Here is an 18,061-nt window from a genome sequence, read left to right as displayed (position 1 = left end):
GTTGTAAAGGAAAACAGTGAGCCTTCAACTTTACTGTCCTTGTCAAGGCAAACAGATGCAGCGTGTGAGTACAGTATTAACAGACCTGAGGGCTGGTTCTCCAGCCTGCCCTGCCAGGCCTACTTGTTCACACCGCACCCATCTCCCACAAACACGACCACATCTCAAACACAAACATGTCCGAATCACACCCCCTCATCTCCGTCGCTTCATGCTGCAAGCAACTCAACCGTGCTGTTGCCTCTGGCGGTTAGATGGAAACAGGCCCTTCGGCCCACTGAGTCCATGCCGACCATCGATCACCCCTTCGCACTAGTCCTATGTTATCCCACATCAGAATCCACTCCCTACACATTAGCAGCAATTTACTGAGGGGGCGATTAACCTACGAAAACCTGCACGACTTTGGGATGTGGGAGGAGACCCGAGCACCCAGAGGAAACCCACGCGGCCACAGGGAGAACGTGCAAACTCCACCTGAGGTCAGGATGGGAACCCGGGTCTCCGGCGCTGGGAGGCAATGACTCTACCAGCTGCGGCACTGTGCTGCTCTTAGCATGGAGAGAACATCACCAGATTCCAGTCTTGCTTAAATGGGAGTGGACAAGGGAGGGGTCTGAGTCAATGGTGGTGTTCTTGGTGCTCTGGGTTTACCTTTGCCAATCCCCTGGGGGAGGGGGGAGGGGGGTTGCCTGAAGAGATGAGCCCCAATTGTACCTGGCCCCAAACATAGACACAGAGTGCTGGAGTAACTCAGCGGGTCAGGCAGCATCTGTGGAGAACATGGATAGGTGACGTTTCACAGAGAGAAGTTGTCATTTGTTCGAGCATGTGGGGAATGGAGGGGCGATGATCAGAGGCACGGACACATCAATGCTTCAGTCGTCAGTCCCAGAGACGGGGTGTAGTGCTTGCCTTTGTTATAAAACTAAATAGGTCTCTCTCTCTCTGTTATACATTGGCCATTTTACATCTATTCCCTTCACCTAGCACAGGGTGGAAACGTGCAGAAGACCGCACACAACACGCACGCAACACGTGTACGTGCTCACACTCACTGGTGCACACGCTCACACTCACTGGTGCACACGCTCACTCACTAGTGCACACACTCACACGTACTTGTGCACACACTCACACACTTGTGCACACTCACACACTTGTACACACGCTCACACATACTTGTGCACACGCTCACACACACTTGTGCACACGCTCACACACACTTGTGCACACGCTCACACACTGGTGCGTATACACACTTGTGCACACGGTCACATAGTGTGCAACTCGTACACATGGGCGTGTACGCGCTCGTACACACACACGTGTACACTTGTACAACACACTCATACAGGGATGTACATGTTCGTGCACGCACACACACACACACACGCACGCACACACACACACGCACGCACACACGCGCGCGCACACACACACACACGGTCTCTGCCACAATCATGCTCCAATTCCAGATTGAATTTGATCTTGGTCTGAAAATTAGCTCATTTTTTAAAAAAACATTGAACTTCATATATATATATATATATATATTATTGGGCAAAAATAATCTCCCAAGTGATCAGTTGAAATCTCTAGGGGGTAGTCAGCGCTGGAGGCCGACGCAGGGTGGGGGAGGGGTGGGTGGGTGGCAGCGGCCATTCCTTAGTGCCAGGGCAGCGTGGAGTTCCATCTAGTAAGTGCGTTGATGGAAGCTTCCACAACCCTGGACACAATGCTCTGGGATGTCCACAACCCTGGTCATCAGGCTCTGGGATGTCCACTGCTCCAGACCCAGCGCCCTGGGACGTCCACTGCTCCAGATACAGAGTCCTGCGCTCACGTACAGTCCGATAGCCGTCCTTTGCTGACCGACCGGCCAACATCCCTGCTCTCCCACATTGGTCAGGACCCGGTTGCGTTTTTTTTTCCCTTTGTGTTTTAGTTTTTTTTTACAAAAAGACAGGCTGTAGTTTTCCTTCCTCTTTTGCAATTCCAGGTTGGGGGGGGCGGGAGGTGGGTGGAGGGGGGACAGGACCCCCCGTGGCCGGCCGGCTGCCGTGCGGCATCACTCCTCCCTCCGTCACTCATGCACGTCCCAGATCTCGGAGAGCAGAGGCGGCAGCTTCTTGTCCTGGAGACGCAGAGCAAAGACCTGCTCAGAGTGGACACTGCTCAGTGTCCGTAGGCTGACCAGCTTCATCAGCATGCGGGGGAACATCAGGTGGTCCTAGGGCACGGACATGGGGGGGGGGAGGGGGAGAGGGGGGGGGGGAGACCGGAGAACAGGTTAGAGCCAATACACACAACAGAACAATTACTTGTGTAGGAAAGAACTGCAGAAGCTAGTTTAAACCGAAGATAAACACAAAATGCTGGAGTAACTCAGTGGAACAGACAGCATTTCTGGAGAGAAGGAATGGGTGATGCTTCAGGTCGAGACCCTTTTTCAGTCTGACCCGTAACGTCACCCAATCCTTCTCTCCACAGACACTGCCTGACCCACTGAGTTACTCCAGCAGTGTGTGTGTGTGTGTGCGCGTGTGCACGCATACGTGCACGTGTGTGTACGCGTTTGCGCGCATATATGCACATGTGTGTGTACGCGTGCGTGCACGTGTGTGTGTGTGTGTGTGTGGCGTGTGTGTACGCGAGTGTTTGGGTAACCAGCACCTGTGGTTCCTGGTGTGTACGGAGGAGGTGGTGTCCCAGAGACGGTGGGCATCAGACCCGCCACATTACAGCACGGAGCGGGTGCGGTGCCACACCTTACCTTTGGTCGCTTGATCCGCAAGTACGAGTGAAGTGCCTCGACGTAGGGCTGCTGCCGTCGCTCCACCAGCTGGTGGTCCTCCACGTTGGGCCGGTCTACAAACACAAGCACACCTCTCGTTCAGGAAGGAACTGCAGACGCCGGCTTAGACCAAAGAAAGACACAAAATGCTGGAGTAACTCAGCGGGACAGGCGGCATCTCTGGAGAGAAGGAATGGGTGACGTTTCGAGTCAAGACCCTTGCCTGAAGAAGGGTCTCGACCCGAAACGTCGCCCATTCCTTCTCTCCAGAGATGCCGCCTGTCCCGCTGAGTTACTCCAGCATTTCTAATCTATCTCCAACTTTAGTTTAGAGATACAACATGGAAACAGGCTCTTCAGCCCACCAAGCCCGCACCAACCAGCGATCCCCGCACACCAACACTATCCTACACACACTCGGGACAATTTACACTTTTACCAAAGCCAACTGGTTTACACTAAAATACAGCGCAGTGCTGCACGGGTACAGGCCATTCGGCCCACTACATCTGACTAGACATGAAATGTCAATAGTGAAATGAAGCCTGTTCCACCCCCTATTGCACCTGCCTTCAGCAGGTACCCTGTAACTGTGCATGGTCTGATTGCCTTCGTGTGTAGTATGATTTGACTGGGTAAGAGGCAGAGAAGGTTTTTCACTGTACTTCAGCATGTGGCAATGAGAAACCAACACCGATACCAGTAACGGGGCTCCGGACTCTGCTTGTGGGGCCCCAGGGTGAGATGGTTGTGGCGGGGACAGAGTAAGGGCCACTGACCTGCGGAGAAGATGTTGATGGCGATGAGCAGCGCATACTCCGCATCGTCCAGTTGCAGCTTCCTCATGCCCTTCGAAAACTCGAAGATCGGGTTAATGAACCCAAACTGCAACCCTGAGAGAGAGAGAGAGAGAGAGAGAGAGAAAGCCATTAGACGCAGGGGCAGAATTAGGCCATTCAGCCCATCTAGTCTTCACCGCCATTCGATCGTGGCTGATTTATCGTTCCCTTTCAAACCACATTCTCCTGCCATCTCCCCATAACATTGGACACCCTTACAATAGACAATAGGTGTAGGAGTAGGCCATTCGCCCCTTCGAGCCAGCACCGCCATTCAATGTGTTCATGGCTGATCATCCCCAATCAGTACCCCGTTCCTGCCTTCTCCCCATATCCCCTGACTCCGCTATTTTTAAGAGCCCTCTAGTCCTAGACTCTCCCACTAGTGGAAACATCCCCTTGAAAGCATCCAGAGAACCCGCCTCCACCGCCCTCCGAGGCAGAGAATTCCACAGACTCACCACTCTCTGTGAGGAAAAGTGTTTCCTCGTCTCCGTTCTAAATGGCTTACTCCTTATTCTTAAACTGTGGCCCCTGGTTCTGGACTCCTCCCAACACCGGGAACATGTTTCCAGCCTCTAGCATGTCCAAAACCTTAACAATCTTACCAATCATGAATATGGCACGCAGCAAAAACTTTTCATCCAAGGTAGACACAAAGTGCTGAAGGAACTCAGCGGGATCTCTGGAGAGAAGGAATGGGCGCCGTTTCGGGCCGAGACCCTTCTTCGGACCGAGAGTCAGGGTAGCTTTTCGCTGTACCTCGGTACGCGTGACGATGAACCAAGCTCACCTGCCCGTGCGAAGTCGGCCTTGCTATAGGTGAAGTCCTTGAGGAAGGTGATGCATTCCGTCTCGTGGTTGTATCGCCGCGCTGTCTCCAGCAGCATGATCTGGGAGAGGGAGGGAGGAGATAAAAGGCCACATCAGCACCAGTCTGGCATCCCCACCCAACTCAAGTCCACCTCTCATCCCTCACACTGAACCGGGGACACAGGGTCTGCCAGTTCCAGCTGGAGATGCATCTTCCCTCGAAGGGCCGAATGGCCTACTGCTGCACCTATTGTCTATTGTTCTACCACATAACATGACGGAACGGCGGAATAGACTTGATGGGCCGAACGGCCTAATTCTGCTCCTATCACTTATGAACATACTTCATGATATAAATATAATTGACACAAGTTTTGCTCCACATTTAATGTATCGTTAAATCAGACAACGTTTTGGGTGGGGAGACTTTTTCCAGACTGATTGGAGTTGGGGGGAAGAAAGCTGGAAAAGAGATGGGGGTGGGGCAACGCCTGGCATGTGATAGGTGGATACAAGCCATGGGGCAGTAGGAGTGACCGGTAGATGGGTGGAGTAGATATACAGAGACAGAGATACAGCACGGAAACAGGCCATTCGGCCCACCAAGTCCGTGCCAACCAGCGATCCCCATATATTGGCTCTGTCCTACACACACTGGGGACAATTTTACATTAATACCAAGCCAATTCACCTACAGATCTGCACGTCTTTGGAGTGTGGGAGGAAACGGAAGATCTCGGAGAAAACCCACACAAGTCACGGGGAGAAGGTGCAAACTCCGTACAGACAGCACCCGTGGGCAGGATGGAACCCGGGTCTCTGGCGCTGTGAGGCAGCAGCTCTACCCGCTGGGCCACCAAGCTGGTCCGTTGTTGCAACAGGGTGTGAGGCTACCTGGGTTCAAGTGCGCCTGGCAGCTGGACATGGAACAATTATTGATCGCTGTTACAGAGCCGAGGGTCAGTCACCTGCGCACCACACACTACAATGGCTTCACCTTTCCAGGAATTCCCTGACAGATGGGCCGGCGCGGTGGTGCAGCGGGTAGAGCTGCTGCCTCACAGCGCCAGAGACCCGGGTCCCATCCTGACTACGGGTGCTGTCTGTATGGAGTTTGTACGTTCTCCCCGTGACCGCGTGCATTTTCTCCGGGTTCTCTAAGCCTGTTTCCACGCTGTATCTCTAAACTAAAATCTAAACCCTTGCCCTTTGACTCCTTCCTCTAAGCCACTGTCGAATCCCATTAGCTAGCTCTCCTTGGATTCCAAGCGATCTCTCTTTTCCAGATCTGCCCAGCATGCTGGACCTTGGCCAAGCCTTGCTGACGTCCATAAGCCCTGTCCTCTTCCTGCTGTTGTGCTTTTCCCTAACATTATTTATTGATCCACAGATCATGGGTGTTACCGACAAGGTTGGCTGTTTATTGCCCAGGAGACACCTGCCCAGCGTACCTGCCCAGGGGAAGGCACGCCACCTTTTGGAACAAGTTTTGGTCCACAGCTATCTACAGGTGTACGCTGCCTCTTTCCCTACCCACCAACGCCAGGCTGGCTACCTCTGCTTCATAGCTGGATCCCTCTAACCTTGTTTGTGAAATAATACTTCTAACGCAGAGTTCTGCATTTAGAACACCACCCCAAGCCCCACCCCCTTCTCATATCTGCAGTGTATTGGAAGATTCTTTCTCAGTGCAACTTATTTTGTTTTGAATTAAACACACTCCTAGCCTAGGTAGGGAACAAGCCTCAAGTTGCAATGTGTGGGAAGGAACTGGAGATGCTGCTTTAAACCAAAGATAGACACAAAAAGCTGGAGTAACTCAGCGGGACAGGCAGCATGGGTGACGTTTCAGGTGGAGACATTGTTATTTTTGCAGAAGGACTTTGTAGTGCAGGCGTGGGTCATTACAAGGGCGATGGTGTAAGCAGATAAGACCGTAAAATGACAGAAAACAGAAACACTGATGGTTCCTTAGAGCCCAAAATACTTAAGCAAGTGGGTAACATTAGCAGTGCCCAAGACTGTAGCAGATGCACTACGTACCAGGTATGCTAGAGGAAAGGGCAAAACAAAGCTCTGATTCACCACGGCATAAAACCAGCGAGCTTTGTTTCCGTGAGAGCTTAGCGGGTTAAAGGTGACCTGATAAAGGATTATGAAAGGTTATTATCCTGTAAATAGTGGGCGAATGGGTCCAAAGTTCCAGCACAAAATGCAAAATAGAATTACAGGAGTAGTTGAGGGAATCTGTGGTCAGAGTGTGAAACTGACTGCCTGCCACATGGGCCTCTGCTGGAGCAGAATGCAGAGTCACACAGACAGGCCCTTCCAATTCCCATGTGCCCCATTGACAACCGTGTCTATTATCAGAATTAGGAAGTGTAGTGGTCAAAGACCCACGCCACGCTGACCCACGCCACCCTGACCCACACCACCCTGACCCACGCCACCCTGACCCACGCCACCCTGACCCACGCCACCCTGACCCATGCTCCCGTGACCCACACCACCCTGACCCATGCTCCCGTGACCCACACCACCTTGGCCACGCCACCCTGACCCACGCTACCCTGACCCACGCCACCCTGACCCACGCTCCCCAGTGACCCACACCACCCTGACCACGAATGGGTGACGTTTCGGGTCGAGAAACCTGTCAGAATCATTCTGAAGAAAGGTCTCGACCCGAAAAGTCGCCCGTTCCTTCTCTCCAGAGATGCGGGCAGCATTTAGGAAGGTTTGTGTTTGTCCTCACCTCGATCGTGGATGCCTTCAATAGTGCAATCTGGTCCTCTCGCGAGAGGTCGAGGAAGCCCGGAATCTGTTTGGCAAAGTCGACGATCTCTTGGACGGAGATGATCGCCAGCTCGGTGAAGTGGGCAAAGCGTTGCTGCCGTGTCTCCCGGTTGTGGGGGTCATTGCCTTGTGGCCAGGGCTGGGGGGGGGGGGGGAAAGAGGAGGGAATGCAAGGCTTTAATGAACATGTTCAGGAAATATCCTCGACATTAAAAACCAAACTCACTGTTCACAAGTAGCAAGCAAGTCCGAGCCCAGGTGAAGACACCAAGTATAAACACATGGTGCTGGAGTAACTCAGCTGGTCAGGCAGCATCTCTGGAGAAAAGGAATAGGTGACGAAATCGAAACGAGTTGAAACCCTTCTTCAGACTGAGAGTCAGGGGAGAGGGGAGCGAGAGATATAGACAGTGATGTGGAGAGATCCAGAAGATATGCAAAAACGTAATGATGATAAAGGAAACAGGTGACTGTTAGCTGTGGGCTAGGTGTACAGGGTACTGGCAACGTGACTCTGAACACCACTGAAGCTGGTACCACTTGGGTGGGGGAGGGATGGAGAGAGAGGAGTACCTAAAGATACCAAGCACTGGAGTAACTCAATGGATCAGTCAGTGGACCCGGCAAGGGAGGGGGGCTACCAAGATAACCATTGGGGACTATATTGGACATCTGTACCTCAGTCGGCGCCCTTTACATGGCCACTCTTTGCATACTTTGTGTATAGCAAAGTATGTCCATGTGATAAAGTGTCATTCATTCATCTCTGGAGAACATGGATAGACGACATTTTGGGTCGGGAGTGGTGCAGGGCGGGGTGGTGTTGTGTGGTGGTGCGGGGTGGAGCGGTGCAGGGTGGGGTGGTGTCGCGGGGCAGTCCAGGGCAGGGCTGGGACTCACCGTGACCTTGGGTTGGTCACTGAAGGAGCGCTTGTTACACTGCTGCTGGGCGGCCACCAGCTGCTGGATCATCTCCTCCTGCTCGGCCGTGAGCCGGGCCTTGTCCGTCGCCTCGGGCAAAGCCTCCGCCGCCGCCACCTCCGGCGCCACCAGCTCCTCCTCCCGCTTCCTCTGCTTCTTGCTGCGGATCTGCTCCTCCGACAGGACGCCTGGGGGCGGCAACGGGCACAGTGAGGGGTGGCGGGCCTAGTGGGTACAACGCACTTCACTCTGCCTCAATCCTGAACTGTTATGGGGTAGCGGCAATAGGCACAGTGAGGGGTAGTGGGTCTAGCGGGTACAACACACTGCATTCTGCCTCAACGGGCACCGTGAGGGGTAGCAGGGATAGCGGGTACAAGGCACTGCCCTCCGCCACAATGGGCACCGTGCGTCTGTGTGGAGTTTGCACGTTCTCCCTGTGGCCACATCCCAAAGACGTGCGGGTTTGTGGGTCAACTGGCCGCTTTCCACTATCTAAATGCACGGGCAGATTCAGACTCAATGTGATCGGATCTTTTAGAAAACGAGACTCGGTCTTGGCATCACGTTCAGCACAGACATGGTGGGCCGAAGGGCCTGTACCTGTGCTGTTCTATCATGTATCATGTATCTATACACTGTAAATGGATCAAGTGCAATCGTGTATTGTCTTTCCGCTGACTGTTTAGCACGCAACAAAAACTTTTAACTGTACCTCGGTACACGCGACAATAGACTAAACTGAACTATTAACTGATAAAATTGTTTTAAAAGTTGGCTGTCTTGTACCGAGACCCCAAACACAATTCCCGCGAGAGTTTCACATGACGTATCGCTGACTTACAATGGTCCCTCATCCCAGCTTCGCGACACTTCCTCAGCCGGCACTCCTGGCACTTGCGCCGCATGTACACGTCCATCTCACACTTGCCGCTACTCTTGCACGTGTACTGCGCGCTCTTGATCACGCTGCGACGGAAGAAGCCCTTGCAGCCCTCGCAACTCAGCACGTTGTAGTGGAAGCCGGACGCCTTGTCCCCACACACGCTGCACACCTCGTTACCCAGCATCTTCGGCGCAGGGCCCTTCTTGCGCTTCACGCTGGGCTCGTCCCCTGAAAGGCACAATCGCGGGTCGGTGACCGACTGCCACGCACAGATTCAGGGTCGCACAGCCCATCACGTCCACAATACCCCATCTCAGCTCGTCCCATATAGACAATAGGTGCGGGAGTAGGCCATTCGGCCCTTCGAGCCAGCACGACCAATGTGATCACGGCTGATCACCTCTAATCCTTTCCTATCCATGTACCCATCCATGAAGAAGGGTCTCGACTGAGTTGGATGATTAGACTTGATCATATTGAATGGCGGTGCTGGCTCGAAGGGCCGAATGGCCTACTCCTGCACCTATTTTCTATGTTTCTATGACCTGAAACGTCACCCATTCCTTCTCTCCAGAGATGCTGCCTGTCCCGCTGAGTTACTCCAGTTCCTGTCCTGAATTAAATAGTTATTTATATTTTGAACATGGGTAGGTGACGTTTCGGGACACTCCGCCAGTTAATAAAATAGATATCCACCCATCCCTGCTCTCCAGAGATGTTGCCTGACCATCTTTTTAATATAAAACATGCCAGAGTTTTTTTTTTTAAAGAAACTTTTCTTAAGATCTTTCGAGATCGCGGTGACTTTAAGGAAACTTACCGCTGATGTAAAGCAAGCCGTCGGACTCAGCGGGGAACGAGCCGGTGTGGACGGTGGAGGCCGGGTCACGAACCTCCTCCCCATCATCCTCCTCCTTCACACGGTACGGTGCAACGGCCTTGCTCTCCCCCGACACACCCTCTGCAGCACCTTTGTCATCTTCTGAAACAAGCAAGTTTTTAACGTGTAGGAAGGAACTGCAGATGCTGGTTTAAACCGAAGGTAGACGCTTAAGAAACAGTTAGACAGGTACCGTCCAAGTCACTTTTTCAGTCAGAAGGGACTCGGCCCGTAACGTCACCCATTCCTTCTCTCCAGAGATACTGCCTGTTCCACTGAGTTACTCCAGCATTTTGTGTCTATCTATGGGATAGTTTTTAGTTTTTTTTAAAAGATACTGTGCAGAAACAGGCCCTTCGGCCCACCAAGTCCGCGCCGACCAGCGATTCCCGCACACTAGCCTACACACACCAGGGACAATTTACATTTATACCAAGCCAATTAACCTACAAACCTGTACGCCTTTCAAATGGGGGAGGAAACCGGAGATCTCGGAGAAAACCCACACGGTTAGGGTGAATGAAATAATTAACCAAACAAAACAATTCAATGAAGCTTGAGAATTGTACATTTATCATAGTTTTAGTTTGGAGACACAGCATGGAAACAGGCCCACCGAGTCCATGCCGACCATCGATCACTCGCTCACACTCGCTCCATGTTATCCCACTTTCTCATCCACTCTCCACACACTCGGGGCAATTTAGACGGCAATTAATCTACAAACCCGCACGTCTTTGGGATGTGGGAGGAAACCCACGCGGTCACAGGGAGAGCATGCAAACTCCACACAGACAGCACACGAGGTCAGGATCAAACCTGGATCTCTGGTGCTGTGAGGCGGCAGCAGCAGCTCGACCAGTTGCGCCACTGTGCTGTCCAAGTCACTTTAAAAAAAATCTTTACCAATTTTTATTTTACTCTGGTAATGGAGGAGGCCCAGGACAGAAAGGTCAATATGGGAATGGGAAGAGGAGTTAAAATGGTTAGCGACCGGGAGATCCGGTATGCGTTGGTGTTCCAAGCGCAAGCATTCAACGAAACAATCAGTGAGGTTCCGTTGTAACCCTGTCACTGGTATCCTTGTCCTGAAGTAGCGTTTCCATATCTGTGTGCAATATTCAAGGTGCAGCCTCACCCTGAAGAAGGGTCTCATCCCGAAACATCACCCATTCCTGCTCTCCAGAGATGCTGCCAGCCCTGCTGAGTTACTCCAGCATTTTGTGTCTACCTTCAATATCAACCAGCATCTGCAGTTCCTTCCTACACATGGACCTATACAATACAGCAGGCGACGAGGCAGACATGTTGGTCTCAATGCCGACTTCTCCGTTGTAAAATTGGCGATTATAATTGTAAATAGAAAACTGTTGAAAATGAACAGTCTTGTGTTTAAACAACATGCACCAAACATTTGGGCAGAAGTGCTGGAAATATTCCTGTCCTGAATTAAATAGATACTAGTATTTTGATGTTGCGCTATTTTTTATTACTGCGTACTGATTAGGAAATATATCTCTGTTCCCTCATGACCACTTAGGACTGCCTCCCCACAACACTGTCAGCACCTTCACCTGAAGACTCCAGCCGATCGTGAAGGTGGGTGCAAGTAGGAATGGCTGCTAAATGTTTGATTATCAACTATACTCTTGTTGGATAAATGAGTAATATAAATCAGAGAGTGCTGGAGTAACTCAGTGGGTCAGGCAGCATCTGTGGAGAACATGGATAGGTGACGTTTCACAGAGTGCTGGAGTAACTCAGCGGGTCAGGCAGCATCTGTGGAGAACATGGATAGGTGACGTTTCACAGAGTGCTGGAGTAACTCAGTGGGTCAGGCAGCATCTGTGGAGAACATAGATAGGTGACGTTTCAAATCGAGACCACCTATCCATGATCTCCAGAGATGCTGCCTGACCCGTTGAGTTACTCCAGCACTCTGTCGTTTACTGTGCTAACCAGTATGTGCAGCTTCCTGTTTCCACAAACCACTGTATGGCGGTGCAGTGGTAGAATTGCTGTCTTACAGCACTGTCAAGGCCGGGGACACAGGTTCGATTCTGACTACGGGTGCTGTCTGCACGGTGTCTGTACATTCTCCCCGTGACCGTGTGGGTTTTATGAGATCTTCGGTTTCCTCCTTCAAAGACATACAGGTTAGTAAGCTAGTTGGCTTGGTAAAATGCTATATTGTCCCTACTGTGCAGGATAGTGTTAGTGTGCGGGGATCGCTGGTCGGCGCGGACTCAGTGGGCCAAAGGGCCTGTTCCACACTGTACCTCTAAACAAAGCTAAACCATTAATTAGCGTTTATTCAAAAATGAAACTTTTCAAAAGATCTTTAGAGATCGCGGTGACTTTAAGGAAACGTACCGCTGATGTAAAGCAAGCCGTCGGACTCAGCGGGGAACGAGCCGGTGTGGACGGCGGAGGCCGGGTCACGAACCTCCTCCCCATCATCCTCCTCCTTCACACGGTACGGTGCAACAGCCCTGCTCTCCCCCGACACACCCTCTGCAGCACCTTTGTCATCTTCTGAAACAAGAATGGGACCGGGTGAACGGAATCATCATTAACCTATGTCAATGAAACAATGAAACTCCACTTCCCCCCTCGCTCTCCCCTCACCTCCCCCTCTCTCTCCCCTCACCTCCCCTCCCCTCTATCCCCTCTACCCCCTCTCCCCCCCTTCCCCTCGCACTCTCCTCCCCTCCACCTCCACCCGTCCACCTCTCTCTGGCCCTGGCTTCTACAGGTCAACCTACCGCGGCCAGGGTCCAAGCCATTCACAGCCGGGAAGGACATCTTCCATCACGGGCTCCGCTGCATTGTGAAAATACAAACCCGGAAGGAATCTGAGAACAAAAATCAAAAACAGCGTGTCAGTAGATCAAAGACAAACACAAAATGCTGGAGTAACTCAGCGGGACAGGCAGCATCTCTGGAGAGAAGGAATGGGTGACGTTTTGGGTCGAGACCCTTCTTCAGACTTCTGTCAGGGGAGAGGGAGATACACAGATAAGGAAATGCAAGGTGTGAAAACAGGACAAAGGAAATCTCTCTTCTATATCTATACACACATATATATCTCACCTGACACACACAAACAAGGGTCATAGAGAAGGGAATTATTCAGAGGTACGTGAGCTAAACACGGGCTATTGGGACTATCTGAAATGGGGCAAATTGGGCGAGTTGGGCTGAAGGGCCTGATTCTGTGCTGAGTGACTATGACTCAAGGTGGTGACAGACATTTTGCTAGCAAATGTTCTCTCGTTGTGCCCAGAACCCAAAACCACAGTTGCTGCGGGTGGGATGAATTGTTGGGACAGCAAGTGGCCGACTGACCGAGGGCACAGTCTGGCCTCGCCCACGTGACCCTGACCATGCCTATGTGACCTATGGTGACCCTTGCCCTTGTGACCCATGGTGACCCTTGCCCCTATGACCCTGGACTAAACAGCCCATGGTGCCCATGCCCTGGTCTAAGTGGCCCACGGTGACCCTTGCCCTTGTGATCCACGGTGACCCTTGCTCTTGTGACCCACAGTGACCCTGGTCAACGTGACCCATGCACTGTGACCCATGCACTGTGACCCATGCCCTTGTGACCCATGGTAACAGGCCACGTACCTGCATCCGCCCTTGCAGCCACGGTTCGGCTACCGGGCCTCAGGGCTTCATGGATGCTGCTTCGCTCAGTCCCGCTGGGCAAAGACCTCTGTGCTCCTTCCCCCAGCTCGTCTTTCCTCACCCCAAACAATCCTTGGTATCTGTCTCGAGGCCAGGAGTCTGTTCTTGCTCTTCACCCTGAAACCAAACGGTGGTGAGAATATGGGAAAAACAGGAGCAGAGGCTATTCAGCCCTTCTAGCCGACTCCACCATTCAATATGAGCATGCCTCATCCACCCTAGACCTCATCTCCAGATGTCCCAGTGCCCTCAGCTCACAGATCTTCCAAACATTTATCCACTTGCTCTATAAATCCCATGACTCGGCCTGGGACTCCCGGTATTCTCCCCTGGCATTCCTGACGTCTTGGTGAAGATCATAGCGAGTTTTCTTGTATTCCATGCAGCCCCAACCACCACCTGTCCATTCCCCCCAACACATGATGCCCGACCCGCAGAATTCCTCCAGTACTTGGTGTTTTGCTCCAAATGTTTGCATCTGCAGTTTCTTGTCACTCCAGAATTAGAAGACACAAGACTTACTGGAGGTCTACAAGTTGGAGAAGGTCACACAGATAGGGAGACATTTGTAAAGGAGAATTTTAAAAGGCCAAGACGTCTATAGGGTTATTTCCAGCACAGAAATCGTTTCTCTCTATTCCATCCATGGAATCACATTGGATGCCCGATTCCCATCGGTGACCCTGACATCTTGGCATGGGGGAAATACGACTGGAGACTGCTCGTTTCAAAACGCATTCCTGAGGAATGAGTCTCGTCACTGCCAGAACAGCTTGGAAAAACGTGCAATTGTAATATGGCCCTATTGAAGAGCTGAAAAATCCAACAGGTAAGGCTAGAGGCGGTGGGGTCTGCTTTGCAATCAATACCCCGTGGTAGCTGACTGGGAAGTGCCATCCCTACCACCTGCCGAGGGAATTCAACTCACTATCCAGACAGCAGTCTACACACACACACTCACACAGACGTCAAGCTTGCTCTGAATGAACTCAAACTGTACTGCATCTAGCCTGTCCAATCCTTAAAGAATCTTATGTTTCTAATATATCCTCTCATCCTTCCAAATTCCAGTGAATATGCTCGGGATAGAGGGACAATACAAGGATCCCGACCCAAAACGTTACCCATTCCTTCTCTCTAGAGATGCTGCCTGTCCCGCTGTTACTCCAGCTTTGTGTCTATCTACAGTTTCTGCCCAGATGTCATCAGGCAATTGAATGATCCTAACACAAGCAGAGAGCAGACCCAAACTACTATCGGACTAACTTTGATCAGACTTTACTAGCTTTACCTTGCACAAACCGTTATTACTCTATCTTCTGAAGAAGGGCCTTGACCCAAAACGTCACCCATTCCTTCTCTCCAGAGATGCTGCCTGAGTTACTCCAGCTCTGCTGAGTTACTCCAGCTTTTTGTGTCTATCTTTGGTTTAAACCAGCGTCTGCAGTTCCTTCTTACTGGCTTTACCTTGCACCAAACGTTATTCCATTATCATGTGTCCATACACTGTAAATGACTCGATTGTAATCATGTGTTGTCTTTCCGCTGACTGGATAGCACGCAACAAAAGCTTTTCACTGTACCTCGGTACACGTGACAATAAACTGAACGCAGTTGGCGAGACCCAAGGTAACTTCCACCAATTCCAGACCCGCTGAGTTGCTCCAGCAATGTGCGCCTATCTTCGACCAACCTCTACAAACTGCCTAGCTTGATGCCCCACCAACACATCAGTCCAGTTAGCAAGCATCAGAATCACAGAATTACAGCACAAAGCAGGCCGTCCAGTTTGTAGAATCTGTGTCGGCAAACTAACTGACACAGGAACAATACAGCTAGCCCGTCTCTCTCTCTCTCTCTCCCACCCTCTCTCCATAGTCCTGCAGTTTATTTTTCTTTCACATACTAATCCAGTTCTCCTTTGGGCACTTGGATTAATCCTGCCTCCACCACACTCCCCAACAGCACATTCCTGATCCCAACCACTTGTCATGCAAATATGTTTTACTTTCTCCCATCATTTACGTTCCTTTTGCCAATCACCTGGCTTCTCCCTGGTTCTCCTGCGTCTGTCCCTGCATGGCACAAACTACGTTTAACTGACACCTGAAGTCCACTCAAAAAAAGGGCGGCACGGTGGCGCAGACGTAGAGTTGCTGGCTTACAGCGCCAGAGACCCAGACTACGGGTGCTGTCTGTATGGAGTTTGTACATTCTCCCTGTAACCGCGTGGGTTTTCGCCGAGATCCTCAGTTTCCTCCCACACTCCAAAGACATACAGGTTTGTAGGTTAATTGGCTTGGTGTATGTGTAAATTATCCCTAGTGTGTGTAGGATAGGGTTAATGTGTGGGGGATTGCTGGTCGGTACAGACTCGGTGGGCCGAAGGGCCTGTACTGTATCTCCAAACTAAACTAAACCAAACTACAAGAGATTCACCTGCGATCAGCAGAAGAAACACATCAATTCTCCACCTTCCTTGATTGAGAAAACCAAGGATCTCTGCTGGGAATGCCAAGTGCTCAAAAACATAACACAATGAACTTGTTTGTGTTCAGTTAAACATTGCAGCAAATTATTTATGTACGGAACTCTCACAACCAGCGATGAAAGGGAAATGATTTTATTCTAACCCCAGAGATCAGATTGAAACCAGACCCAAGAGGTTTCATCGCAACGTGTCATTGCATCGTGCTGCCTTCCAAATTTGAAGCTCTCTTGGAGTACATTTTCTTGTAATCAAGTCATATCTTAACTATGTACAATCACCATTTAGTCATTTCCCTGTCATTATGCAGAAACGAAAAGTGATTCAAAGGACAGAAAGACATAATGTGCCGGAGTAAGTCTAAAGAACATACTGCAGATGCTGGTCAATACACAAAAGGACACAAAGAACTGGAGTAACCCAGCAGGACAGACCGCATCTCTGGAGAACATGGATAGATGACGTTACGGGTCAAGACCCTTCTTCAGACTGGTAGACAAAAATGCTGGAGAAACACAACGGGTGAGGCAGCATCTATGGAGCCAAGGAAATAGGCAACGTTTCGGGCTGAAACCCTTCTTCAGACTGTTTGTAGTGGGAGAGAAGAAAGTTGGAAGAGGCAGGACAAAGCATGGCAGGTGAGGGTTGTTATTATAGGCAGATAGGGATGCAAGTCTAACAGGGTTGATCTGTCAGGAGCTAGTGCAGATTAAACTGACATCTTGCATAGGAAGGAACTGCAGGTGCTGTATTACACCGAAGATAGACACAAAAAGCTGGAGTATCTCAGCAGGTCAGACAGCATCTCTGGAGAAAAGGAACCGGTGACGTTACGGGTCGAGACCCTTCTTCAGACAGCCTTAATCTTCCTCTATTGTGATAGATCCATGTCCCAGAGACAGATGGTCACACACACACAAATACAGACACATACACACACACACACACACATACAGACACATCCACACACACACACACACACAAATACAGACACATCCACACACACAACCTGTTTGTGTTGCTGCCACCTCCTTTAAAAGGCAGACCCTTGAAGCCTGGCCTGTCCCCCTTTCTGGTGGAGGGGGGGGGGGGGACCCCAGGCGTCACGTAAACAGGAAATAAACACAAGTCTCCCCTCACCTTCCACCCCTACACTCCCCCTCCACCCTCACTCCGTCCCCTACTCAACTCACTCCTTCACCCTCCCCTCCTCTCTTCTCACTCTCCCCTCTCCTCCAAGCCTTTCTCCCCTCACTCCCTCCTTTACCCTCCCCTCACTCCCTCCTTTACCCTCCCCCCACTCCCCTCCTCACTCCATTCTCCCCTCATTCCCCTCCCCCCCCCCCTCCTCCCTCTCACCTCCAGAGTGGGGCATCATTTAAAGAGAGAGAGGCGCCCACACACGCCGTCAGTCGGAGCTCCCCTCTGTAAGCGGCGGCTGGGCCTGGGGCCTGGGCTGGGCCTGGGGGCTGGGCCTGGGGCTTGGGGCCTGGGCTTGGGGCCTGGGGGCCTGGGGGCCGGGCTGGGCCTGGGCTAGGCGCTGCGTGAGGCGGCGACGCTGCTCTCCATGTCCCGGCCACTCTCCCCGCTGACAACTTCAGGGCGACTCCCGCGCAACCTAACCTGCTGCCTGCCTTGCCCCTCCCCCCTCCTTAGCTCCCGCCTCCCCGCCCCTCCCATTGGTCCGGCTGCCACTCAGCCCCCCCTCCCATTGGCCCCGGCGCCCGTCAATCACCGCCGCGCCAGCAAGCTTGGTTGAGGTGAGGCTGACACAACTTCCGGCGGAAGGCGGCGATATTATGCAGGGCCTTTGGTCTTTTATTTACCACACGGCTGCGGGGAACAGCCGTGTTAGTTGGTGCTGACTGATGTTTGCCCCGCTGTGTTGCGTCACTGGGCGCCATGTTTGTGAGGGGCAAATGTCCAGGACAACAGGGTGGTTGCACGA

General features: G+C 51.8%; 2 protein-coding genes across 5 annotated transcripts in view; both read right to left on the bottom strand.

The window, feature by feature from the left end:
- The window catches only part of pold1 (DNA polymerase delta 1, catalytic subunit), a 114,052-nt gene extending 112,163 nt beyond the window's left edge, over positions 1-1,889 (bottom strand). The window contains exon 1 of the mRNA XM_033013117.1: positions 1,760-1,889. Within this exon, the coding sequence (XP_032869008.1) occupies positions 1,760-1,889 (130 nt within the window). The remainder of the gene's footprint in view (positions 1-1,759) is intronic.
- LOC116966751 (oxysterols receptor LXR-beta-like) lies at positions 1,518-17,743 on the bottom strand. Of its 4 annotated transcripts, none has more exons than XM_033013060.1 (12): positions 17,473-17,743; positions 13,566-13,742; positions 12,698-12,787; positions 12,306-12,467; positions 9,873-10,034; positions 9,011-9,280; positions 8,146-8,354; positions 7,205-7,384; positions 4,430-4,529; positions 3,577-3,690; positions 2,777-2,871; positions 1,518-2,233 (listed from the first exon to the last, which is right to left on the bottom strand). In XM_033013060.1, the coding sequence occupies exons 3-12, from the start codon at positions 12,735-12,737 to the stop codon at positions 2,087-2,089; spliced, it is 1,479 nt and encodes a 492-aa protein (XP_032868951.1). In that variant the 5' UTR covers positions 12,738-12,787; positions 13,566-13,742; positions 17,473-17,743; the 3' UTR covers positions 1,518-2,086. The 4 variants fall into 4 exon arrangements, with proteins under 4 accessions (XP_032868951.1, XP_032868953.1, XP_032868954.1 ...); XM_033013062.1 differs by having other exon boundaries at positions 9,873-10,031; XM_033013063.1 differs by lacking the exon at positions 9,873-10,034.
- Positions 17,744-18,061: the final 318 nt, after the last annotated feature.

Source organism: Amblyraja radiata, chromosome 38 (genome assembly GCF_010909765.2).
Source record: "Amblyraja radiata isolate CabotCenter1 chromosome 38, sAmbRad1.1.pri, whole genome shotgun sequence".
Lineage (NCBI taxonomy): Eukaryota > Metazoa > Chordata > Chondrichthyes > Rajiformes > Rajidae > Amblyraja > Amblyraja radiata.
This window is presented reverse-complemented; position numbering and strand designations above follow the sequence as displayed.

What these genes read in the sequence shown, in the direction of transcription:
- LOC116966751 (XM_033013060.1), bottom strand. Translation starts at nt 12,737, where the DNA reads ATGTCCTTCCCGGCTGTGAATGGCTTGGACCCTGGCCGCG. An exon ending in CGGCTTGCTTTACATCAGCG is followed by an intron (nt 9,281 to 9,872) that starts GTAAGTTTCCTT and finishes TGTGCCTTTCAG; the next exon opens with GGGACGAGCCCAGCGTGAAG. An exon ending in CATCAACATCTTCTCCGCAG is followed by an intron (nt 2,872 to 3,576) that starts GTCAGTGGCCCT and finishes TTGTGTTTGTAG; the next exon opens with ACCGGCCCAACGTGGAGGAC.